The sequence below is a fragment of the Bactrocera latifrons genome, unplaced genomic scaffold, assembly GCF_001853355.1.
Source record: "Bactrocera latifrons isolate USDA-ARS-PBARC rearing strain unplaced genomic scaffold, ASM185335v1 scaffold_2, whole genome shotgun sequence".
In the NCBI taxonomy this organism is placed as follows: Eukaryota; Metazoa; Arthropoda; class Insecta; order Diptera; family Tephritidae; genus Bactrocera; species Bactrocera latifrons.
The window spans coordinates 3915700-3942805 of NW_017535518.1; the positions used below are offsets into that span (position 1 = coordinate 3915700).

At 35.8% G+C, this 27106-nt stretch overlaps 2 protein-coding genes across 2 annotated transcripts in view; one reads left to right on the top strand and one right to left on the bottom strand.

The window, feature by feature from the left end:
• Window positions 1–27106, top strand: part of LOC108967868 (protein sickie) — a 369021-nt gene that overhangs the window by 44080 nt on the left and 297835 nt on the right. The gene's annotated exons all lie outside the window — the stretch shown is intronic.
• On the bottom strand, window positions 18746–21022 carry LOC108967869. Its single transcript, XM_018931511.1, has 4 exons — window positions 20752–21022; window positions 20422–20630; window positions 20066–20357; window positions 18746–19999 (listed from the first exon to the last, which is right to left on the bottom strand). The coding sequence occupies exons 1-4, from the start codon at window positions 21004–21006 to the stop codon at window positions 18821–18823; spliced, it is 1935 nt and encodes a 644-aa protein (XP_018787056.1). The 5' UTR covers window positions 21007–21022; the 3' UTR covers window positions 18746–18820.

Here is a 27106-nt window from a genome sequence, read left to right on the forward strand (position 1 = left end):
AAAAAAATAAATAAATAAAAAGCTTGAAGGATAATTTTTTCAATAAATGTATTCTTTACTAGTCAACTACCTTTTAAAATTATAAGTTCAAAATTAACGAAAAAATTCAATTCTAATGTTTAGACTAGTAAAATACTAAATACAACCGAAAAACAGTGTTTTCATTTTATTGTGACGACTTGTGGTCAAGCATTCATATTTTTCTTTTATTGCCTGACAGCTATCAACCGTAAGATGCTTGCCATAACATTTATATATGTACATCCATATATATATACATGTTTAAGTGCACTAAATCTATTATCTTTTCTTCAAGACAAGACTGCAAGACTAATGTAAACATCTTTATACATAAATAATCAAACTTGATCTTTCTTTTTTGAAACTACTAAAAACTACAAAAGAAAGAAGAAGTAAACTCAAATGTCCAGCACACACATCTCAGGCGTTCAGAGTTACTCAAGCAAGAATTGAAAAGCAAAAGGATTAAAAAAATGCTACGAAAATGCTGAGCTCCTTAGGGTCCAAAATATATGTATGTGTACCGATGTGTGAGTGACAATGTGTGTGTATTCATTCACACATGTTTGTGTGTGTTTGTGCCTGCATGTGCATATGAAATTTCTGCTTTTGCTATGAAAGCTCTAAGAAAATGTTTAGCAAAGGATTTCTTATGTAATGCAAAAACGTTTGCTGCCAACCAAAGCAATCACTACGATTTACCTAAATGGCCGTGAGGAGCTTACGTAAGGATCAACATTGTTTAAAGCTTTCATGCACAGCAAATGCAGTTGCCCACATTTTTTTATATATACACAGATCTATTTACAGTTTGCATGTTCAAGTTTTCTTTTTCACTAAGCTCTTGCATAAGAAATTCAACTCACTCAGCAAGTATTAAGAGTTGCTATTCTAATTGCTACAAATTTGTCGGTTTAAGTGAAATTTGCCAGCTTTTTATACTTGCATAAGCGTTTGTGGCTGGCTATGCTGACCATAAATTAAGTTGATTTTATTGTTAAAATTTATTCAATCTTTGCATCACTTGCTAATAAACATCTTTTATTCTCTCTTTTACTTGCAGGTAAGAATTCTTTAATTTTAATCGCTCGAGTGCAATTAATAGTCAATGATTGCTTTTGGAATTTGTTCTAAGCTTCTGTGGAAAATAATTTAAAGTTAGAAAAAATATATCTTTTACTTTGGAATAATATATAAAGGTAAATGTTTGTAAATTTGCATTTCTGATATGTACTATATGTTTATTTTTTGGGTCGTTTAGGTAAAAAGATTATTCATAAAGAGTTCATAAGTCACTTATATAAATCGTATTTTTACATACCATATATTTATTTTCATATATTTTAAAAATACTCAGTAAAATTTTTTTTTGTAATAAAAACTTTCCTGATGTTTTTGTTGTTGTAGTGGCAGAACACAATCATGAAAAAATTTTGAATTATTCTGCCAAGTTTAGAGTCCTTGGCCGGTGATAAATCCGGTCGAGTTCAGCCCGACTGTCGTGAGAACGTAAAATTGTTCTCCATTACTGCAGTGATTTCGGCTTTTTCTGTCGATGATATCTAAAATGAAAAGCATCCACTAAGATCTGTTATTCATTCAATAATGTACAGTTAAAAAACAAAAATAAAAATTGAGAAAAAACGGCGTTGAAGTTCACCCCAAAGCTTAGTCGCAAAACTGCCAGATTATTGTATGGATAATATAAAAGAATATATAGAAACATTTGATAGTAATTCGATCATTTGTTAGAGTAATCACTCACACAAAATTGAAAAAAGCTTTAGGAACGCATATTTTAAAGATAAACTGATTAACCGACTGAAGTGTGAGGTTAAATTTTAGATGGTTGTAACTGGGAAACTGGGAAATTTTGAATGTATTCCTTCTAAAGACATGTCCTATCGAAATGTAAAAAATAGATTTTTTTTTTAAACCTATTCTAGATGTCCCTGCTAAGAAATCTAGACTTTAGATAATTTTTTAGATTAAGTCATTTTTATTTTACTAACCTCAGTTTTTATTAATGTGTAAAATTGGCTTAAATGCACCCTTACTAATTACGTAAGTTAAAATTATAAAAAAAAATGTTTACTTCGGCTGTATTAAAGCTATTATACAATTCCTAAATATAAAATATTGCTTACCAGAACTTGATTTTGAACGGTCAGTTTGTGTGACATTTCAGAGATAATGTCATTGTTTTAAGCAATAACCCAATATTTCGTCAAATTAAAAAGTTTTCCATACAAGCGCTTGATGCTGATCGTTAAGTTTGTATGGCTATACGCTATAATGGTCCAATCGAAACCATTTTTTATGAGATGGTGTTATTGCCATGGTAAATTATTCGTTCTGAATTTCATGGAGATATCTCGTCAAATGAAAATTGTTCCATACAAGTTCATAAGTCCGAACGCTTAGTTTCTAAGCCGGCTATATGCTATAGTGAATCAATATTGCCGGTTCCGACAAATGCTGATCACTTATGTATATACATATGTATGTATATATTTTATAGGGTATCTGACGTTTTCTTCTTGGTGTTACAAATTTATAATATTTAGAGTATAAAGCTAATAATTCTAAGCGGTCCTCTGTCATTCCTATATACAACACACACATATATTTATATAAAAAAAATTTTGATTTCTTCAATTATTATTTTCAACTATCGATTAGAAAATATCAAAAAAAAGTATTAAGTTAGTACCTTACTTCATGCCCCTGATATCAATCAGACTCATTGCGCCCTTTAAAAGGCGATACTTTTCCTTCTTTCAACACCAACGCTTCCTTTCAATCGTCTATCAATCGGCTTGAGAGCGCTTAAAGGCCTTCAAAAGACGCTGCTAAGCTGCTTAAAATCTCTAATTACAAGCAATTATCACACTATCATTGCTAGATGAAAGGAAAATGGACACTCTACACACAACTACTTAAGTAGAAAGGTTGCACAGAGGCGCCTACAAATCAAATCAAGCGCAGAAGTCCCAAACAAAAAATGTGGCGCTAATTCAAGCGTTAAGGTGTCAATAGACGACAGGAAAGTAAAAACGAACGAGGTCGGCGAACTCGCGCAGACAGACTAACAAACAAATAGCAAAGGCAAAATCCGAAGTAGACGAGCTACTTAAAAATAGATAAAAGTGGTGCTACAGTAGGCAGCGGAGGTTGAAGGGGTGAAACCGCTTGCAGTTGGAGCAAAATCAAAGTGAACTCACAAAAAACATGTCAAGGCAAAGGGGAAAGTGTAAACAGTTGAAATCTGTGCGCTAGAAAAACAACTAGTAGCACACACACACGAACTTTGCACACTTGCGCCTTTGCGCACGTTATCTCGTGCCTTATAAGGCGCGTCGCGTTTGTCAATGGGATGGGATGCAACTGTCACAGTCGCGCAGTCGACAAAAGTAGTAAAATTTATGTGCGCCGCTAAAAATATGCTACACATGGCGGGGAATTCCCCCAAAGGGACAGCAACTAGGACTATTTTTAAACTCAAGTACACACATTTAATGAGTATGCATATGTGTGTGTCGGAATCATAAAAAAATTTGATACAACAATAACAACCAACCACATTACCAACTTGCTGATGACTGCTGGCATATGTGCGCTTTTTGCTGCGACAATAATAAATTGCGACAGGTTCAAATCCCCACAACTTTTTTCCACCATTCACATTCATACAATTTTGCTTCATAAATGTATATTAAAGTTTATAAACACGAAAGCTTTTTTTTGTTGTTTTATATGCCTGCAATATTGGGCGCAATTGGGTGGAGCCTGCGGCCTCGGCTCTTACGTCAAGCTCCTTGCTCACATAATTAATTGCATTTACGAGTCTTAATGAGCAACGAGGGAGACAAAGCGACCAGCGCTGCACAACAACAAAAGTGTGGCTTCTCATGCATTTCATGTTTATATCTCTTTCTAGTGTATTTGTTGTTGTTGTTTCGTCGGCGTAGGAAACAGTGGAAAATTGTGACTGATTGCCTGCGACAAAGTAGCACATAATTCACACTTACGGTAATTTCTTTGGCCCCAGCGACGGCAGCATTGAGCGCTTGCTGCCACAAATTTTTAGTGTAAGTAAGTGATATATGCATTGATACCTCGCCAGGGTCACCAGCGCAGACTCCCATATATTGTAATCATTTACGAATGACTTTCACGTTGTTATTTAAAAACAAAAGCGCGAGAGATGTTCGGGAATTTTAACAGACGTGTCCGGATGACGATGTCGTCATCACGCGCTACGTGTTGACATTAATTTTTATCTACATGCACCGTATTCCTGCTGTCGCTTAGTGTTGTTGCTTTTGTCATTTAATACACAAATACATCTTCCATAATCCAGTTGTGTCATTTAATTATAGCAAATGAGTGACGCTTGCGCACATGTGTTGGCAGCTGTTGTTGTTGTGCATATTAATATGCTTATAATTACATTTTCTCTTTTAATTTTGTTAATCATATTTCTCTTTTGTGATACAGACTAGCGACTTATTATGACATATTGATAGCATTTAAAATTACGGCAGCTTGGGAAGTGCGCAAGTAGATACTAACAGATGAAGTTAAGTTAGGTCGGAAATATCTTGCGATGTATATTTGCATAATTTTGCATATTGCAAATTTGTTTAGATTTTTTTTCTTACAAAGAATATTCTCCTGATATTAAGGTGCAGAATTAAATTTGTTTCCTTTCATACAAAATCCTTTTGTTTTTCAAAAAATCCAAAATCTCAAGCAGAAAAACTTATAAACGTCGGGAAAGTGCTTTAAAAAGTTATGAAAACAAGTAAAAACGTTAACGTCAGATTCACCGAAGCTACGCTATCCTTCACAAAAAACATTCTTACAAGAACTTTAATCAGTCAGTTTATATGGCAGCTATATGCCTCAGTTATTAGGTCTGAACAATTTCTTCGATAATTGCAACATTCACGCTAATAATTGTTAAATTAAAAAAAAAGTTATCAGAGAACGATGGGGGGAAGTTTTGAATGTAATTTGACTCATTTTTTTTTTTTTTTTTTGTTTCTATTTTCGGATAATTTCAAGCCGAGTTATGGCGAACACCGCAAGGTGTTTTTTTCTCAAGACATTCTAGGAGAAACTCTGTTACCGTCTTATGTTTCAATATTTCTGCATGAGAAAATTACGCCAGATTGTAAAAAGTATGTTCAATAATGCACAAAAATTACAATAAAATTAAACAATCCATTTTTAAGAAATAAATTCCCAAAAAGAGAATTTTTACTTTAAAACTCTTACTCCACCCTTAAACAACACTCATTTCGTGAAAATAACGTCGCAAATGGAAATTCTTTTCTACAAGCACTTGACTCTAATCGTTCAGTATTCATGACTGTCATATACTATAGTGACCCGATATCAGCAGTAGTGCCGACGATTATACAGCTTCTTGCAGCGAAAAGAATCGATATTTCGAAAACTGAGGGACTAGTTGGCGTATTAATTTTACAGACAGATGGACGGACGAACAGATAGACGGAGATAGAGACGAACATGGCTAAATAGATACATCCCGCCATTCTGATCACTTAGACATATAGTTATATGGGTATACGACATTTATTTCTCTGTCTTACAAACATCGTAGCAAACTCAATATACACTGTTCTGTGCATAATGAACGGAACAATGTAAGCAAAGTTAAAAAGTAGGCATACATTATGCCACCTAGGTTAGATGGCTGATCCCTCAGCTTTTGGAGGATCATATTTTGATCGCTAGTTACAGTCCCTTGTGAATTCAGATAAAAACATCGTAGTTGGGTATCGTATATCGGCAAAGAGGTTTGCGTTTATCAAAATCGGCTTTGAAGCTTTACATCTATTTTTCCTGTTTCACTATGTCTAAAAATATATCCAATAGTCTTGATCTACATGGGACATTCGACAAAGAAGTGTTGAGGTGACTCTCTATTTGTACGATTCTGTGTTAAGATGATTTTGTATCATCCCTTTCCCAGCAGTTTATGTAACTGGCATTCTTATAAAGGTTCAATGTACATTTAGAATTACTATTACTATTGCATGGTTGACTTTGCTGAATACGAAAGCTCACCAGACCTTCTACGATTTACTTCCAGTCAGAAGGACCTCTCGGCTGCACAGTTGCATAATTGCTAGTAGTTGATCAATACTTGTTGAGCTGGCCTCAGTTCCGACTATCCGACTAGTGAACCGCAAGAAACAGCGAATTCTACAGCTAATACGACTGAAGGTATCTGACGTAGCCAACCCTACAACCTTTTAGTTTTAAACAATACTGCTGTGATCAAGTACTCAAAGCAGTCTTAATATTTAATAATTCGATTTCAGAGGTGATGAACTCAAAGTTAACATCGCTGCACTACTATCGGCGTGAATAGTTACCATCCTTACGCAGATTTTTTTTAAGCATTATTTATTTATTTTTAAAAAATTTCTTGATGCACTTTAAAGTTTTCATACGGTAAGAATCAGATATATTTAAGCCATCAATTTTGTCGAAGAATATATTGCTTTCCATATGTCTGGAAATATGAGATGGAGTGGGAGAGATCTAGCACGTTTTATAGTATAAATTCAAAGTTGGTATGAAAAAATGTGACATTAATATTATTTTCTTCACTTTTTATCTGATCAAATTTTAATCGGACTGAATTTTAATACAATTATTTATTATGGAACCAAAATAAGCTGCTAAGCCAATAGAAGCCAACGCATAACCCAATTTTCCATATACTTGTTATAAGCCTCAGCTAGCACTGCCTTTAGTGCATTCAGTGATCTTTTTTTTTTCTATTTCGGTTCACTTCTGGATCGCCATTCTCCATATTCTTCTACAGTTTGGACGTCAAATTCACAATCTCACGTCTCATCAGCAGCAACGAAGTGTATGCTGCAGGTAGGGTCCTCAGATACGTTGTCAAGTATGCCCTTGCGACATCCAATCGATATCATTTTTGCAAGAGATTCCAAGCACTTTCACGATATTATTGTCATTGGCAGAGGTGGATGAATAATTCGCATGACGCAAGTTCCATCAGATGGTTATTTAGTTTTATCGATTTCCTACCAGGTCTTTTGTATTCAATGTCGATGCGTTAAATCATGACAACGAGGGAGCTTTTCTATTATGTCTGTTGAAAAAGGTTTAAATTAAGTCAATTAAATGATAATAAATAAATTTATGAAAAAATTGGTAAACAGTAAAAATATGTGGGCAGGCTTAATGAGGTATAAGGCATTAAGTATTGCTAAGGAGTATAAAAGATAGTAAGAAGGTGTTACTAAACTAAAAAAATATCAAATTAAATACAGAATATTTGGCAAGAGGAAACTGTTGCGACAATTTTATTAATATATGTGTTTATGTATGTAGTATTCAAGAGTACCTTTCTTGCATTTCTTTCAAAAAAATAAGAGCTTAACATGAAACTTCAATCAAGAATTAAAAAGTGGTTAGTGAGATTTGCTGTTAGATGTGCTTTTAGTATAAATATTTTATATATGTCAATTAGAGTTGTTTTCTAGTGACACATTTTCCTTCTGAAATATTTGCTTTTACGCTTAGTGCAACCGTTGTCGCACTCATTTACCGCTAGCTGTCCACATCTGCTGTCACAATTCTGCCGCATGCAAATGTCAACATGTAAATGAGCACATAATGTGTCTAACAATAGCAAGACCTACCTGAAGCATTTACATACTAAATATTTGTATATACATATACTACTACAAAATAATTAAAAAATGTATTTAGAGCAGACACTGCATTTGTTTCGGTGACTCATCAAAAGGCAACGTGTAATGAAATTCATGTGGAGCACTTCCATTAAGATAAAATGTATTTGCAGAAATTTAGATGGATGTGGAATTAATTAAATTTCGAATATTTCGTTACAATATTTATGCAATGTAAACATATCTCAACAGCAATATTACTGCGGTTTAAACATTTTGAGTTTATTTATTTACTTTTGCGGTTAATGAATATTAATTTTTGAGTCCAATATACCCAACAGTTCTATTTTGCCCACAAAGTAATTTATGCCACAAACGCAAGCAATTTGTTTAGTTGTGTCTACAGATTTGAAAAATTTTCATTTCGGCCAAAAATCAGTAAATATGCTGTCCCTTTTCTATGATAAAACCTTTTTAAATTACCGCACGCCACACCAATGACCCAGCAATGTAGCCAACTAAAATCGAAAACAACAAAAAAGCGAGAATGAAACATTATGCCAACCAGGCGGCCAGCTATCCATCAGCCAGCCAGTCAATCAGTCGGTGAGGCGGTACGTCACTTAACACCCGCTGCTGCCAATCCTTTTTAATTGTTGCCGAGAAATTCGAAACTTTTGGCTTTCGGCTTTTCCATTTAGCATTACATAAACAATCACAAACACACACACAGTTACGAAATAATTTTTTACCTTGCCATTATTGCTACACTCTATTTTACTTGTTAATATTACATTCATTTTGTTATCGTAAACTTTTTGGTTTCTCTTTTTGTTAATTTACTCTGTTGCTGTTTAGCGCTTTTTGTCTGTTTGGAATTTCGCTTTTGCTGCCACAAAACTCTGCTGCAATATGTTTGTTTTCGTTCTCTAAGCTGCAAATTTCTTGTTTTTTTGTTGTTATTGTTTTACGAAATTTGTAATTGTTTATTTAAAACATTTGAGTATTTGTATGTACTCGAGGCTTGTGTAAATTGTTTACCGCAATGCTTGCTTGCCACAATTTATACAATTTCGTTAACAATACCGTTGCAATTGGTATGAGTAATTGAAAACTCAATGCCGACAAGCTTTACGGGCATTTGAAGTTTTTCTTAAAATTTTTTTTTTTTTTTTTTTTTTAGTTTTGAAAGTGGTACTGGTTTAATGTTTAGGAAGGTTTTTGCTAATGAAAGTAAGTATGATTTTTCTTAAATGCTTAAAAATAGTAGCGAGTTATTTGTTGTGGAAGAGTAAAGCTTTTAATGAGCTTTCATACTATTATAAATAAAGCGCACGAAAAGCGTGATAAATGAATAGGAATAGAAAGAAAACAATTTTTGCTAATTTCCATACTAAACATAATCCGCATACTCCTATATACCTATAGACTTCCAAAGCTAATGAGACGTATGATCAGAGTATATTGGAATTGAATGTTTCATTAAAAGACTAGGTTGGAAACCACTTTAATATTTTTTCGTAACCACATTAGGCCAATGTGGTAGTTTGGTCGCTTGTTGGTCTAAAAATTTCTACAGCTTTGGGAAAAAATTGTGGCTGGTACTCAACTGATCTTAAAAAACTATTTATAAAGAGTTAAGGAGTAAAATAGTCATACAAGTACAACTCAATAGAACAAGGACTGTGATAAGTTCTTTTACCAGTTCAGGCCCTTATAAAAAAAGCTAATTTTAGTTAAAAATAATTATATTAAATGAACGATATGCAAAATTTAATTAGAAATGGTCATCTCTTGATTTCACACAAGCCCTCAAACGATTCGGCCATTGATCAATAGCAGGAGGTACCGTTCCATTGGTGGTGACGGTACTGCTCGAACCAAAGACTCTTTCTGACTCTCTAAATTCTGTGAGGTATTCAACAGACCATATCCGCAAAATCTAACCACAAACTGAATGACTGTTGAATTCAATTCTGGACTTCCACACGGCCAATCATCTGTAGGTATAAAAGAAGGAATATTGACTTTAAGCCACTGCTGGCTGATTTTTGTATGTGTGCTCGAATCTTGCCAGAAGATCAATGCTCTTCATCGGAAGGAGTATTGTTTAACCTTTACAGCAGACTCTCTACCAGAAAGTCCACTAAGAAGTAAAAATACCGAGAACATATCTACTATCAATGGGAGAAACTCGATTTCAGCCTGTTGACAGACAGGAGGCTGTCATGGAAACCCAAGATCGAGGAAAGAGCAAGAAAAGCAAAGGTGAAGACTTCAGTTGTTTGACTCTATGAAATCATAGTTAAGTAAATAATGTTCTTGTTTTGTTTGGTGGAAGGTGCTAGAAAATGCTACACTCTCGAAAAAATTGCGAATTTTCGACGGCCTGTTGTAATCAGTATGACACTGAATGTTTTCCTGCATATAGCACTGGGGGACATAGTCGAGGAAGCTGCCCTCAGACTTGGAGAATCTAGATACCGAAATCGGTGAGAGCCTGGACACTCCGGAATCTTCGCTTACGTTGATTTCATTCCAATACCTGAACAACCAGGTCACTAAAGCTAGCCTTAGTTGATGGGAAGGACTTAATATAACCTAACCTAAGCTAACCTCACCACACGCTAAAGTAGCTAGATTGTAACCAAAATTGAAATCGTAAAATAATTTTGTTCCTTCTTTGAAAGTTTTTACGTGGATTTTATCTATGTCCTTCTTCAACAGTGAACATTTTGTCATCTTTAGAAAATATACTTTTACGGTCGTCGACTGCGTATTGCTAATGAAGCCGCTTCTCAGAAGATCACCAATTGACCGAAGGTAGACTTTCATATGGAGATGATCTCGAATAAATCATGGCGTTCGTGAACAGCTTTCATGGTTGAATTGAAGCGTGTGAAGACAACCAGTTTTCATTTTCTCATCAACTTATGCATGTAAATCGTTATCGTAAAATTTGTAACAGAATATGGACAGAATAAATGTCACAATAACCAATAACGGTACCCATTTCATCAACCAATTATCTTTGGGAATCAGTACGCATCTCCCTTAACCATCACATTATGATCTTTCTACGATAAAAGTTCAAAAACTTCAAAAAGGTTACAATAATATTGTAGTCTTGTGTGTCAAATCCAAGTAATTAAATTAACATTACTGATCTCTCCGCGGTCAGTATCATTAAATCCATGAAATAAAGATTTCCGAATCATTCGCATTATTTTAAAATACATTTTGAGTCGCAGAGATCCCAAAATTATCATTTGTAAAGCCAATACATCCGTTTAAAGCAAAATTGGCATGTCATTTTCCAAAATAATTAATAAGATATCAGCATCCAGCTCGAATAGTACACAACCTCTGCCCGTGCAACACATAAATTTACGTAATGATGTGGGGACAGATGTAAACATGTCACTTGGGTCTCCATGGCAAAGCACTAGAAGGGAGGGAGGTTGGCACACAAACTAAAGTATTTCAAGAATTTTGGAAGAACTCGAAAAAATCAAAGTGCTGAATCGTTGGAGTATACGCTCAAATCTCAAAGAGTGGAATTGTGGCGCGTTTATTTCTTTGGAAATTGCGTTACGCACCGTTGCACGCCGTGAATTTCCAAAACAAGCAAACAAACATAAGCGGAATTGTGTAAGAAATTTGTTACAAAAATAAATATAACTCGGCAGCGCGACGGCACGTGTGCGCTTGTCAGGCGGCGGCTGCTTGATGCCTGCTGCCTGCGGATACGCAGACACAAGCCACCAACAGGCAGGGAAGGCAATGACTGCTGCACTTGCCGCATGCAGATTTTCCCCAATTTTCGTCACATGTTGTTGGCTACGTTCCACAGCGCCAATTAAAAGGAAATAAATAAGAAAAACAAACCTTAATTGAATATAAATAAAAGCGCTCGTGTGACGCAGGCAAAGCGCTCAACTTTTGAGTGAGAGTTGGGGCAGAAAACGCTACGACGATCGCTTGTGCTAGCAAACGCGCCAACCGTGCGCTCAGTTGCAAGATGAACGCGATCGCATGCGAAGCTAAATTGAATATATAAAATTTGGTGAATCAGCCGTTGCAATGCTCCTTGGCGCTGGTGAAACAACCGCGACATGAGTCTATTTTTACGCGATCAGTGACGCCGCGCGCATTGATGTGAATTCAAGCGCGCAGCAGCGAAAAGTGCTTGGATAATTGAAAAGCGTTGCGTGTTTTGTAAACAAGCGGTCCAACGGTCCAAGTCAGCGTGCAATCAACTGGCAACACGCGAGTTAGAGTAAACAGTAGCACTATCTTTTGTTTTGTTTTTGCCTGATATGTGTTTAGCTCCGGTGAATGCGTGAAATGCAGTTGCGTGACCGCTGACCGTCTCTAATGGTGAATCCATGTAAACAAAAAATAATAAAAAAGAAATATTTTATAAGAAGTCTTGCGCTCATCTGCGTCTAATAATTAGTGCTTGTAACGAGCGTCTATAATCGTATTGGTTCTCGATTGCCGCTCTGTGTGTTGGTGGGCGCTCGCGCGTGTGGGTGGTGGCTGCTCCAATCGTGCTATAAATTTTTCAATTAAAAATGGGTTAATTAAACGCAATTTACGATTTGAAGCGCTTTTGTTTTTGAGTATATAAAAGTGTATAAGTGTGTGTGTTCTAGAGCATCGCAGTGCTGTGGGTGATTTCACCTAGCAATTGACTTACAAGTGGATCAATACATGAAATTGGAAGAAATAAGTTTCAATTGCTTTGTGCATATAACGGTATTAAACGTATTTGCAAAGAAAATCAGATGGTAGCGGGTTATGTAAGAGAAAACTTATAACGGAATACACCAGGAGTGTAGAGAGTTCTGTTTGTGAATACATTAAATTGCTTAATAATATGATTGGTTGGGATTAATATGCGAACTTAATTTTGAATACAATCAAAAATTTGTAATCTGTAGTTTAGAAGAGAAAATTGTGATTCGCAGAAAAAATGTTGCAACAGTTAATGAACTCTAGACAAGTTTTATCAATATTTTTAATTTTAAAGAATTTTAATTTTTTTCAAAGGTTTGTCTACAATTCGTCTTAAAACCTGTTTATTTCTTAGGGCACCTCATGAAATCAAATAAAAAGGGCGGAATAGGTCTTAGTCATGCATCATACTGGGTGATTATTATGTGTGATTTGTTTTATAGCACTCTAAATTGTTCAAAAATGCATTTATGTCCACCACGTTAAGTACTAGAGTTTAGCTTAAATTTAACGGACTATTTGATCATATGTATATGTACATATGTGTGTATATGTTAAAATACACTGGCCGAGAGAGGGGAAGATATCTAAAACAATTCTCCTAAGACCCGGATTACTCAGGACCCGGTGCTTCTCAAAATTTTTTTGTACGTATTTTAACAAACAATTAAACAGAAGGCCGGTATCCCATATCCTCCCCTCCTGGTCTTTTTTCCATATTGTTTTTATACAAGTAAGTCATCAAACTAGGTCAAACTAGGTTGATGACTGCACTAAATTTCCACGGCCCAGTACTTTTGGAAATTTGTTTGAGTTGTTTTCTCAAGCAATTTATGGATCAAGCGGTCGACATACCATATTCTCATCGAGTTTTATTTGTAAGGCCTTGGTCCTTTACTCGTACTGTATTTTATCAAAAAAGACTTTATTCGCTTTAACCAAATTAGGTTGATGATTCCACTCAATTTTCAATGTGCGCCTGCATGTAGGCAACGTTTAGATAGATTTACATAGATGTAATAATCTTCAAGGTTTTCACATATTCATTATGAAGATTCGCGTAAAATTAAGACAGATTTTGCACTTAAATTTTGACTTAAAAACTCATAAATAGTATATGAGGTGAATCCTTCAAAAAATTTGATTCGAAACGAATAATATGCTTATGTAATAAAATTCTGTGTATTTAAAAATTTAGCCAATAACCTACCAAAAACTTGTACAGATGTTTATACAAACCTTTTCCGTCTATCATAGCTTTCTAATATAAATTTTCCACATCAGCTGCAGGCATACGGAATTTGTCACCTCTTTCAATTCATTCTTATTTAATGCTTCACTTCCTGTGCAAACAAGCGTAACTGTCCCTACTTGATTTCTGACAGTATTTCCATCATCTCATCTACAAATCTACTGCTTTCGCCTTCAAGGCAAAACATATATACATGCAAGCTTCATGCAATCACATCCATATTTCCGCTCATATTTGCGAAGGTATAGTCCTTAATTTCAACTTACTGACTGATTGCCAGCAGCTGATTGCTGATTTTACGTATTTTCCTGCACTAACATATCCATGTTTCTCAATTTATTTCTGCTTATCAGTTTGTTCGATTTTTTTTCTGATTCTCAAGCAGCTATCATAATTAAGAAAATAGAAGAGTTGGCATAGTCGTCAATTGCATGGCTGGGAGTATTTCCGCTGTCCGCTTTGTTTACTTTTCTCTAAGTTGCACCTTCCTGTTAATCTTTTTTAACTTTTTGGGATCTTTACTAATTCAAAGCATGTACGGGCTTAAATATGAAGCTCAGCCTCGGTGTTTTCATAGAAATGCGTTACAAAGCTCCCCGGTTTTAGTCATGCATGGCATATATGAGTGCTATATACACAAACTACTTCCTTAAGGTTCGTTAACCAACTCGTCGTACTCGCTGCGCATACCTTTTGCTGCTCCCGGCAACTTAACAACGCCAATCAAATCTCCTTGCATTTTTTTTTCATTATTTTATTTGGTAGCTCCTTCATTTTTTCATTTCCGCCATCACTTCCTTGTATTGTTATGCACATGCTGATACCAATAAGGCCTCACGTATCTCGGATTGCCAGGCTCAATCGCCCACTATAACCGGATATATGTAAGTACGTTGCATACATATTTTTGTTTTGTATGTGTAAAGCGTCTGTTTGACTTGGCTGCTGTTGTTTCGGGAAATCATCTTCGAGCATCCAAGCAGCGATGTGGGGTATACATTAAGTGGCAAAAAAAAGTATGTATAAACAGCTGTTTCCCATAACCCCAACCGAATCAGCCGCCCCCTCCAATCGCCTCTTAGAACACATTCTACCAACTACGCCTTTGGCATAATAATTTTGCTATTTGTTTTTGTTTCTCTCAGCTTTTCTTGTTTAAGAAAGTTGTGAGCATTTGAGCCAACACCAAGCCCTCAGCAAAGGCTCATTTTTTATAGATTCTTTTTTTTCAGTTGATAATTAAATTAACGAATATTTCACCAGCGGCTGGCGCTTAACAAACGTCGACAACAAACTTATTAATCGTTTAGCGTATAAATTATATATAACGGTAACAGCAGGTAAAGGATTGAGAGTGGCGTAGCATATGCTAAGGCGCAAAGGGGGTAATGTTGGGTTGTATTTTTCAAGAATATTAATTGTTTTTATGATTTCTAATTTTTAATAAGTAAGAAGTTAATGTGGAAGAAGATAAACAGAAGGATTGTGATTTATAATTAGTTAAAAAATTAAAAAAAAATATTATGAAGAGATATTTGTAGCTTTCATAAGGTGCATTAAAAAAGCCTCATACACGAATGTAATTTTAAATAAATAAACGTTGTCTTCACGTTGTAATACCCTTGCCGGTGAATTTCTATAACATTAGAGGATATAAAGGGATACTTCATCTATTTTTTTTTTTTTTGTTTAGTTTGTACATAGCTGCCGTTGCTATAGTGGTCCGATCTCATCAATATATTCAGAAATCATAGCAATGCCTTAGATAACATTATGTGCAAAATTTTATGAAGATACCTTGACAAATATCATAGTTTTCATACAAGGACTTGATTCCGATCGTTTCGTTTGTATGACAGCTCTATGCTACAGTATTTTTCTGAGATTGTTGCGATACCTTGGATAATAATTTTTACTAAATTTTTGGAAGATATCTCAACAAATAAAAAAGTTTTCCATATAAGCACTTGATTCCAATTGGTCAGTTTGCGTGGATGCTATAAGCTATGGTAGTCCGATCTGAACAATTTCTTTGTGTATTGTAGCTCTGCTTTGGATAATAATGATTGCTTAATTTCGTGCAGATATCTCATCAAATGAAAAAGTTGTCCATACAAGCACTTGATTCCAATTGGTCAGTTTGCATGGAAGCTATAAGCTATAGTAGTCCGATATCGAAGGTTACAATAAATGAGCAGCATATTGAAAGGAAAATATGTCTGGAAAATTTCAAACCAATATCTCAAAAACTAAGAGGCTAGTTCGCATATATACGGCGGGCCAGAAAGGCGGATATGTCTAAATCAACTCAACTCGTCATGCTGACCTTTTATTTATATACTTTTTTAAGGTTTCCGATGTTTCTTTTTGGGTGTTACAAACTTCTGGCAAACTTAATATACTCTAATCAAAAGTATAATAAATTACAGAATAAAAATCATCCTAAATGTAGGCAATGCCAATGTGGAAGGCATCTGTTAATACTTGAGAATGGAGAGAATTTCAATTTTTTTCATTGGCTACATTGTCTGTTCGACAAATATTTATATATTTTTAAGTCTTGAAACTAGACCTTATTCGAAAAGATTTTCAGAAAAAAATAATATGACAAAAAATGTATTATACTTAAAAGTATTAATATTCCATAACATTTTAGACTCTAAAATTCTAGAGACTAATATTTCTATGTGCCTCCCTTCTCTCGTATCATCGATCCTTATCTATGCTTAGTGTCCGCTTACAATTAATTTCTTACACTTGAATCTAATTTCACATATAATCTCATACCATCGCAATGAAATTGCTTTTAAATGAATTTACTAATTTGCACATTGACGATGACAAATCGCCACCGGTTAATCGGAGGGTTGTTAGCCTCCCTAAACTCGCACAGCACGTTCCCTGGCAGTTTGAGGTTAGATAAATAGAAAAACAGCACATTTGGCTAGCAAATTTTCATAAATCACATAAATAACACGCACACAAACTCAAACAACTACATACATATTCACATATCTAAACCTGTGTGTATTATATGTGGCAAATACATATTCGTATATTTGTGGTCCCCAGCTTGCTTGCTGCGACGGAAGTCACAAAAGTCAATAAAACCCAATCAGTCCGGGCAACAAATGGTCATTGATGATCCAGTGAAAGTGAATAAAAGTGACCATACCGTGTGCTTACAGAATATTTATACATATGCATATGTATACGTACATATGTAATTTCAGCTCCTGCTTAGCAGACATAATTTTCGGTCAAACTTTATATCGATTTTCTCTACTTTTATCAGCTCATCGACATTCACTCACATATTTTGTGCGCATAATTTTTGACCCTTAAAATCTTATCTTTTCCCGCTTACATCATTTGCCCAACGCAGTGGCGTTGCTTTATCCCTCCCTTCCGCCCGCTTGATTTTGCTTACATCCCTAATATTGGTCCAAGCATTGTACATGCACTTGTGTCCTTCCATGTTAAGGTCCTGCCGAACACATGTTTCGTCTGGATTTTGTCTTTTATTCGATAATTGCGCATGAAAATGCGTCATCCTGAATTTGATTTGGTTATATTATTTGTCGAAGGTGAACAGCTGTACTCAATGGAGATTCAATGAGTGGATTTACAAGTGCTTTCTTTCGTGCCTAAATGAGAGGAAAATTTTATTCGTTTGTTGGAAGGAGGAGGGTAATGCGAGTTATAGATTGCAGCACATACAAAAATATTATATGATGCTGTGTTTTTTCAGCTTTAATTTCCACAGGTCTCATGAGAGTTACGAAATCATGAATTATTTATATTTTTTGAGGTCTCTCGTATTTGTTGTTTGGTAAGGAGTTGAAACATAAATATTTTCCTTAAAAAGCACAATTTGAAGTATGTCACGCACTTTTCGAAAATTCGACTTTTGTTAAACTACTTGTATACAAAAAAGTCACGTAACAAAAATCAAAATTGGAGTCAGACCCGGCGACACTACGGACGTGGTACCACACTCGACCTGGTTAATGAACTCAGTCTGAATTAGCAACCGAGAAAAATTCAAAAATGGACAATTCCACCGGCGAAATCTACATATACACCGAGGGAACTAAGGGTGAAATAGGAACGGGCTTCTTTTGTAGTAATGCTTACGCAGAAGGCAGCTTCAAGCTGAATTGCCATAATTCAGTGCTTAAGGCCGAAATTATGGCAAAACAAAAGATGTCAAGTGAGTTTCTGCTCTCACCAACAAGTCCATAAGCCATCTGATGAGCATTCAAGCGGTACTAAAGGCTATTCGTATAGGAAAAAAGGAAATAAAGTAGCAGATGGTCCGCTCGGGGGTCGCTGACAACAAAATTCCCCTAAGCTGCCCCAAACCATTCAGACCCTTCAAGTGTTATTTTAAGACCTATAGTAACACTCACGTCTTGGAACAAAAGCAACAAAGAGATACAACAAAGTTGTCACAATTTGTTGACGGTGGACAGACCAAAAAGCTCGCACTTCTCGGAAAAAGGGAGTTTAGTGAAATCTAGGGGTCAGCGAATGTCCAACCTACAAATGGACGGCCTCCAATGTTCCAACTTAAGCGACAATGGGAAGCTATGGGGATGAAATCAGCTGACTTGCTGAATAAGGTTTAATTTGGTCACCACCTGAAGGCACAAAAGACTTTATGATGGACAAAGTGTGGCCGCCTGCGGTCTGGCTCTAATGCGCCTACCTTTTCAACCGACCACATAACAAACAACTCTCACAGTAGCTCTAATGCCGAGTCTTGGCTTTTAAAAATCAAGTTCGTCGATTAGTTCTTTCTATAGTTCTTTTACAATTCTTTGAACACGTTGAATAGCGGAGGTTTTTGTCCAACAGTGTGCAACCTTTTAAAAAGTGAATAAAATTCCATGGCTACTTCGGCGGTAGGTACTTCATTATCTTTATCTTCGAAGAACAGAGATTTAAAGTAAATATATCAATGATACATAAAATCTTATTAATTGTAGTCAAAAGTATGGCTAAAAAACAATAATGTATCATCAGCTTCATATAATATAGTTAAAGATTTATATATTTTCATTTTAGCCTTCCTTCTCCACAGTACCCTATAGACAACATTCTAGAGACAAACGCACAGCTTTCTCAGCAACTCACTGTGTTGCTCTACACAATCAGTATCTTTGTGATCTAAGCGATTCAGCTTTCTCTCATCCAGTAAAACCTTCTGCGCTGTCTTATTATACCAAAGCGCGGCTTCGAATTCGGCATTCTTTAACGAAGTCTTGAATTTGACATAATAGTAGTCGCTCTCCTCTTGACTATTGTAGACACCATAGAGCGTGTGCGCGCTTAGAATTCCACAAATGCCGTTGAGTAAGCCAGCTTGCTGCAGCAAGTCGTTCATATGCCTCAGTAGAGCCTTCAGCAGCAAGCTAGATGCATAAGAGTTGCACCACTTGGCAACAAAGGGCTCACAACTGCACCAAAGCCAATCGATGCCAGCATCGCTGCAGCTGCGGTTCGCCTTTATTGGTCTGAGTACCGATTGGCAGCTCGCGCAGTCAGTACAGTGTAACTCTGTGGTGCCTGCACCAAGCGCTAGAGCATGCTGGATGGTTTCGTGCAAGTCCAAGGGGCTCACCAAACGGTTTCGATTGAGTTCCAAGGCTTGAAATAAAGCCGTGTGGCTACTCTTCCAAGCGTTAGGTAGTGAAATGTAAAGTAATGGTAAACGTTCTTCATAAAATCCGCTATCCAGGTTATTAAGTCGACTGCGTAGCATGCCATTGGCGCTTAGTAATATTACCACATAATTTTGGAGTATCTTAGTGCTTTTCAATAACCTCAAATATTTGGCCAATGCGTAATCAATCATTTGCGGTATCACATGCTGCTCGCTAAAACTATGAACCCAAAATATACCTAAACCGCCAACGCCGGCAAAAGTCTGCGCGAAATCGGCAGCATAATCCAACACATAACTGCCTGCTAGCCGCGGTCCCAAGCAATATTGTGGTGTTATGTAGAATGTATCCGTTCGCAGCCGCCGCTCCACGGCCCGCATATACGGCTGGAGGTAATAATCCGTGGGTGAATGTTGGAATCGCAGGGTCTCAGTGTTGTCGTCCCTACTATCTGCAGCGTAGGCGGTTGGCATGCCCATATTACTGACTTGTTGCCACAGAAAGGGACAGTCGTCGAGCATACCACCTCGTTTACAGGCATATGCTGTTTCTTGCTGTTGAAGCTGACGACCCGTTAGGAGCGCCATTAAGTTGGGAAAGGCATCGTAGCCGAGCTGAGTTAAGATGAAAGAGAGAAGTATCTTTAGTAAGTTATAGAGTTGGTAGCCAACTAAGCCGACCTTATTAAACCCCAAAAACTCGTGCCAACGATGATTGTTGTCTTTTAAGTATTTGTATGATTTTGGCATTCGACGGCGGAAATTAATCTGCGACAAACTATCCAGACCAAAGAGCAATACACCGATTTTACTGTCGTTTCTCCACTCTCCGCTGAAATTCCGCTTATGTATGAAGGAGAATGCATCCATGAAAACAATTTTCTTAGTGCCACGCTGCATACAGTTAACAATAGCGCCAATCACATCGAGGGATACGAAAAAATCTTGCTGGAAGATGAAGCAAGGCGTGCCACTGAAAATATTGACAATTTGCTATTATTTACGGTCGTGAAGCCTTCATTTCCTTAGTATTGTACATCAACTTTTCATCACTGGCCTCGTTCTTTATCTCTCTAAAACAGCAAGTAAGCCCAGCGCTTTCCTCACGCAAGTAAAGATCTTTCCATTCCTCATTTATATGCAAATAGTAACGATTGGATGTATTATCGAACCGCTTCGAGACCAATGGTTTTGTACATTGAAGTTTCGTTCCACAAATCACATCCGGTGCTTGCAGTGTTGCTGGCTATATAAATATTAGATATTGAAATGTATTACCTTTGCTGAGAGAATATCTTTTAATAAAACCACACTAGCCACTACAAGACTTATCATGCTTATTCTCGTACATAAACAATCGTACTTACATCCGGTGAATAGGGACTTATGCGTGGTATTTTACAAACACTATCATACACCACGAAATGCTCATCGGTCTCGCCGAAGTCCATCATCAGACTTAGATCCAACGACTCTCTCTTATCAGTGTGCTCAAAATCACTTTTATATCCGGTGCGCATGCAATAACCACAGTAGTATACTATCACAAATAGCAGTATGAGTACTAATACTGATGGCGTTAGATCGGTTCGGGCTTTAGTTGCTCGTATCGTGTGTGTCATTTTGTAAAAAATCGTACGAAACACATTGGTGACGAATTTCTTCAAAAGTGAAAACATTTTTTATTACTTTTACAACTACACTTGTTACGTAATAATTTTTGGCGTTAAAGAAAAGGCAAGGTTGACGTTTCCAAAAGCATTTGAGTCTGGAGTTATTTTTTTGGTCTTCTTTTGATTATTCCACATGTGTGTGTTTGAGAGTCAACTCGTATCGAGTTCAGATTTGGGTTTTCTGGAACTCAACAAAACTTTTTTATTGAAGTTGCCAAAATTTCTTACCAATATTTCAAAATGGTACAACAATAACTTCCTCGGTAGTTGTAAGTTGCGAGACTTGTCAATTCGAAGGTAATTTCATTTTACAACTTTTATAGAAACTCGCCAGCACCCTTAGCACTGGTATATCGCAAGCTCCTCTTTAAATGAATTATTCATCAGCAAGAACAATAGTCAAAGTGGTAATAATTTGTGCCACGTCCGGACCATAAAGCGAATGCACAAGAACCATCCAACCAAACTCCGAGTTTTTTGTTGAGCTACTATCAATTCAAATATCAAATGATGTTGCCCCTTGGAACTAAAGTTTTCTTCCCTTGATCTTACCGAGCCATCTTTAGGGATTGCTTCCTTCAGACGATCCAATTGTTGACACTAAAGGACTGAATTTAGAGTTTGGTTCTGGACAAAAGCTCATAGTAACTGGTTGTCTTTAAATTCTAAATTCACCACAAAATCTTTTTTAATATTATTTTGACTTCGCCGCCGTTTGCACTGACCATATTTTTTTCAACAGAAGTAAATCGATTTTGTTGTTATTTACCAACGACCTGTGGAGAGAAATTGCATCACGTGATTTCGACAGTTCGCTGTATGCAAATTTTTGTAAAATTTTGTCCATGAGTTCTGTATAATTTGCCATTGCATCACATTTGATTTGATTCAACGCTTGGAAACGCTCACGTTCTCCGGTGGCTACTGTAAGAGCTCTTCACTCAAAACGAATTCTCGTGTGATTTAAGAAACGAAATTGCAGCCGGCATTAACCGTTTAGTGTAGATTGGTATGATGGCTTCGTCGGACTTATTCTTTCCTAAATCGAAATGGGCACGAAATGCCGTTACGCAAACGATCTCTATTTCCATCCAGACGGTTCGTCGACTCCTGTTTGCAAACTAAACTTGAACACATTCGAGAGGACTCTCACATTTCATCAAAATATCTTCCGATTGAAAATGAATCCTTACTTTAGTGGTGGATTTAGGGACCCAATGTGAGTACAGCAAACGCTGATAAACAATCCGACTGAACCGCAACAGGTCCTCTGAACTTCTTGCGCTTAAGAAAATTAATCTCTTGACTGTAGATGTTCTGATTGGATAATGTCCTCTGGACTCCTACAATATTGTAGCCAGTGTAGCTAAATAGTTTGTCGGAAGCTTTTTCTTTTTGCTAAAGTCAAATGCATAAAGGTGAGGTGTAATTCATTGAACCACTTTTCTTTCTACTGTCCAGCGGACTTCATACTGAGATTGAAATCTTCGACAAAATTAACAAATTGTCTGGGATTTATTTTGATCACTTTAACATATTTGTGGTAACCTCAAAAAACTTTCTTGGTCTATTAGGATCTGGTGATAAATTTTTAGTAGTTTCTGTGCATCAGATCAGTCTTCCTAGATGTCCAAGACTGATCCAGAGCATTCCTTGATGCGAGGATCAATCATACTATCTAACCTAACCCAACCAATATCATGGATGCATATATCCACGTATAACTTTGTAGTTACCACAAGGTATTTAAAAACTCAACGAACGATTTTTTCAGAGTACTGAAGCCATCCACGTAATGGTCGACATAGTTCTTTATGAAGGAAGTGGCATGTTTTGTTATATGTCTATGTATTTTCTAAGAGCTACGCAAGAATAAATGCATATGCTCCAAAGTGAGAATTCAACTTTTTTTTTTTTTTTTTTAACTTCAAATAAGCTCCTCATGTTATTTCATCACTCATCTTTTATCATTTCGATGTTCATCTTTCGCCCAGCTACGCAAAAAACCATACAAAAATAAAAAAAACAATTTTATTTGCGCTCATAAATTTCTATTACATTTCCTATCATATCTTTATGAGACTCCCTTGATACACAATTCAAAGAAAAAAAATAGCAACAATTGCTAACAAAAAGGAAAAATGAGAAGCATATAAAAGAAATGATACACCCGAGTACTCGCAGCAACAAACACACACACTATTTTATAAGGCAGAAGTTACGCGTTGATAAGCAACATGAATAGATCTAGCTACATACATGTATATGAATATATATATATATGTATATACATACATACGTGCTTATAGATGTGTATGGGAGTTTACTGAAAAATTCTGACAGCTCAGCTACGAGCATTTGCCAAAATCAATTTGCTTAAAAGGTGACACAGTGGTGATATAAAGTCAAATGCTTTGATCATAAAAGCAGATGAAGAATACACGCAGGTACAGGTAAAGTGTGTACGCACATATAGTCTATAAATATATATATGTGTATGGTATATCTAGGAATATATATTCTTGCAGATGAGAGCGCACTACACCAAGACAACTTATGTATTTAAAATTACACATTTATATTTATGCTGTCAATGCTGTAATATTTGTCACTGAGTGTCAACGCGCGTATGCGTCCGTCTTTTTTCCTTTCTTACATCTTCTTACATTTTCTTTGCCAGCTTGTCAGTTTTGGTGACCCATAAGTGGGTCACATTAAAATGTGATGAGTTGACATTACTAAATTTTGGCTAGCGTCTCTCATTCGTCTTACGTTGTTTTTTTTTTTTCTTCGCTTCCCTAGGTCGCTTAACTGTCTTTATAATTGTGGCCATGAATCACTTTAAGTGGTTTTCAAATATTTTGCTCTTCAAATAAGAAATTGTAAATATTAGCACTTTGAATGGGCTTTTATGACATTTTATGGCGCCATTTGATTGCCGTTATTTATTTGAAAAAAAGTTATTCGCAATAATTTTTTGTTGAGAAATATGGGGTCTTAGAAGAAATATTATATTTTTGCAAGATTTCAGATCACATACTCTTCACTATATTGGCCTCATACTCATATTTTTGAATATTATTAATATCATTATTATGTAGTTCTCAATTCTACGCAATATTGTGCAGCCTATTTATTGGGTAGTCGAAAAAGTCTTTTCGTATTTCTAATCAAACTTCAACTTACTTTTTTATATTTATAATGAACTTTAGTGAACCAAATATATACCATTGTGGTCGACCACTTCTTTCTTTTCTTTCCCGCTAGAGATATTTTTCCGTTAGTGTAAAAATTTTCTGGTTTCTCAGCGAAAAATTGCGACAAGTAATTTTCAGAGACTTCTTTTTCAAGCCAACTTTACTCAGTTAAGGGAGTTCTTAGTCGAAACAAATGATAGTTCGATGGTGCAAGGTCATGGCTATATGGTGGATGCATCAGAACTGCCCAGCCAAGCTCTCCCAGTTGTTGTCGAGTCATCAAAAATGTGTGTGCTCTGGCGTTGTCCTGATGGAAGACGGAGCCGTTTCTGTTGATCGGTTCTGGCTGTTTCTTGATTGCTTGTTTCAATTTCATCAGTCAGTTGACAGTAAAATATATAATCAATCGTTCGACCAGGCTGGAGTAGCTGATAGTGGATTATCAGGATGACCGTTGAGCTTCACCATGCTTGGACCATGATCCTTTTCGCACAGTATTGTCGTATTTTATCCATTTTTCGTGTTCTGTTTCATTTCAGCAAAAAATCGCAGATGTTAATTCGGTCCATTAAATTTTTCACAGACAATTCATGTGGTACCCAAACATCGAACTTATTTTTGTAGCCAGCCTTTTTTAAATGGTTCAAAACCATTTGATGATGAATGTTAAGTTCCTTATCAATTTCAAGGCTGCAGAATCATATTTTGACGACATAACTTAATAGTGGTGAAACAAAAATAAATTTTTTTCTTAATTTCTCATTTTTTTAATATTTATCTGAATATTTAAATTGCTTTTAGAAGAAAAATGTCTATGCATGGTCATTTCTTTACCATCAGTAGATTTTACGGCATTAGACTGACAGATAAATTATTTCTGCGGAATTCCCACACCTCAAATTATCTCCACACACCACAATATTGCCACATAATGCCAAAACAAAATTATAAAAACTAACAAAAACACATTTTCTTTCGAAATCTCACTTTCCGATCATTTCACAACAAGTCAATTAAAAGCGAAAATTAATGACACATTCTGCTATGGCTGACGAAATGCCATGAAACATCGAAAGCAAATTTAGGCCAAAACGTCATCAACGCATCCACAACATCGAGTTGGCAAGTTGACCAACGCTAAAGTGTGTCTAACCAGAAATAAGAACTATGAGACATCACCCACGCGTGTGGCGCCAATTCGGTGGCTTGCCAAAAGCGAAGTGTGACAAACCTGCCAAAAAGAATATAAAAATATAACTAAAACTTAGGCAGAAAAGCGGCAACAAAACAAAATAAATAAAAGCCACATTGAAATAACATTTTTCTACTGTGAATTATGAGTTGAGCACAAATACTCCCACTATGCTGCTCAATTCACAAATAGCTGTATTTTTTCTTTATTGCCCGCTTAGTGGCCGCACTCACTTTTCATTTGACGTTTTGTTGAGTTGCGTGGCGTGCGAGATTGAGTGGGACTTTTGGCGCTTAAACAGATAGAAAAACTTTGTTTATGGAAAAATTGCAAAAGTTAGTTTTGGTGGCGCAAATAGAATGACTGTAATGACATTACTACGGCCACAATCAAATTATATTGACAAAGTCTATTTCCAAGCAAGCCTGTTGTTGTTTGGCATTTGGATAGTTGGAAAGACCAAACTGAAATTGAATTTCCTATTTTCGCTGGGTTTGTTAGATATAGATAGTAAGAAGGTCTATGCCTACTACTATTAGTAAATTTTTGTTATCAAAGTAGTCATTGTGAACTTTTTTCGGAAAAATTTTCCTTGGAACAAGTTATTGTAGACATTTGTTGTTCATAAAAGTTTGCATACAACTGTGTTTTGAAAAAACAGTTTTATTTTAATTGTTTCTTCTATAAAGCTCTTTATAAATAACACAAATAAAAGTTGTTGTTTTTAGGCATAATAGAAGACAATAATTTGCTTTTAGTTTTGAAAAATGACTTCTGACAAGTGATCATCGCGTCAGCCTCTAATAAATTATAGAAAAAAAAGCACAATTGACCAGTTTTTGCGGCAATTGGTGCCATATGTGACTATTAACAGAATTTTCTCATCGAAGGGGTTAATCGTCTCACCTAGACAAGCAGCTTCATATAACCAAAAAAAACATAATCTAACGGTGTTTATTCCACGATCTTAAAGTGACCGCAAGCCTACGACGCGACTTAATACTTTCAGCAAAAGTTTCTCCCTGAGTTAAGAGATCTAAGTTTACAAAGGAGCTTATGCCAAGTAATATTAAATTTGAGTTTTTTAAGTTCCATGTTCTAAGATATTTCGGTCAATGCGAAGGCTTTCGTCAGTCGACAAACTATTTTAAGCAAAATTTTGTTTAAAAGAAACGCTGTGCCGTCTAACAAAAGACTGGATGAGACCTATCGAGTTTCCGAGTGTTGAAAAAACGACAAATTTTTATTTTAATTCATATGTAGTTCCTATGAATTGGAAAGAATCCGGTATAAAGGCTAAAAGTCGGTCGAGTTGTTTTCGATTTATAACTGATGTAACTTAACCGAATTTATTTTATTTATAAAGATATCGAAAAAACCAAACTAATATATTCGAAAATTCTACTTTTACAACAAAAAAACACATTTGAGTTGGACACTATATTTATATAAAATATGTTTGCAATGGATAATGCTTTGCCAGGCTCACAATTTTCTTCTTGAAAGAAAAGTGTATATATAGAAGCATATATTACTGGCGTAAGACAAGGTTTTGTTTCCATTTTGCATAAATTTACTTCACTCGAAAACGTATTGACAATTTTTAGTTCTCTACCAAATATAATACTTTTTTACATTATTTGCTTGAGTTATAGCGTCG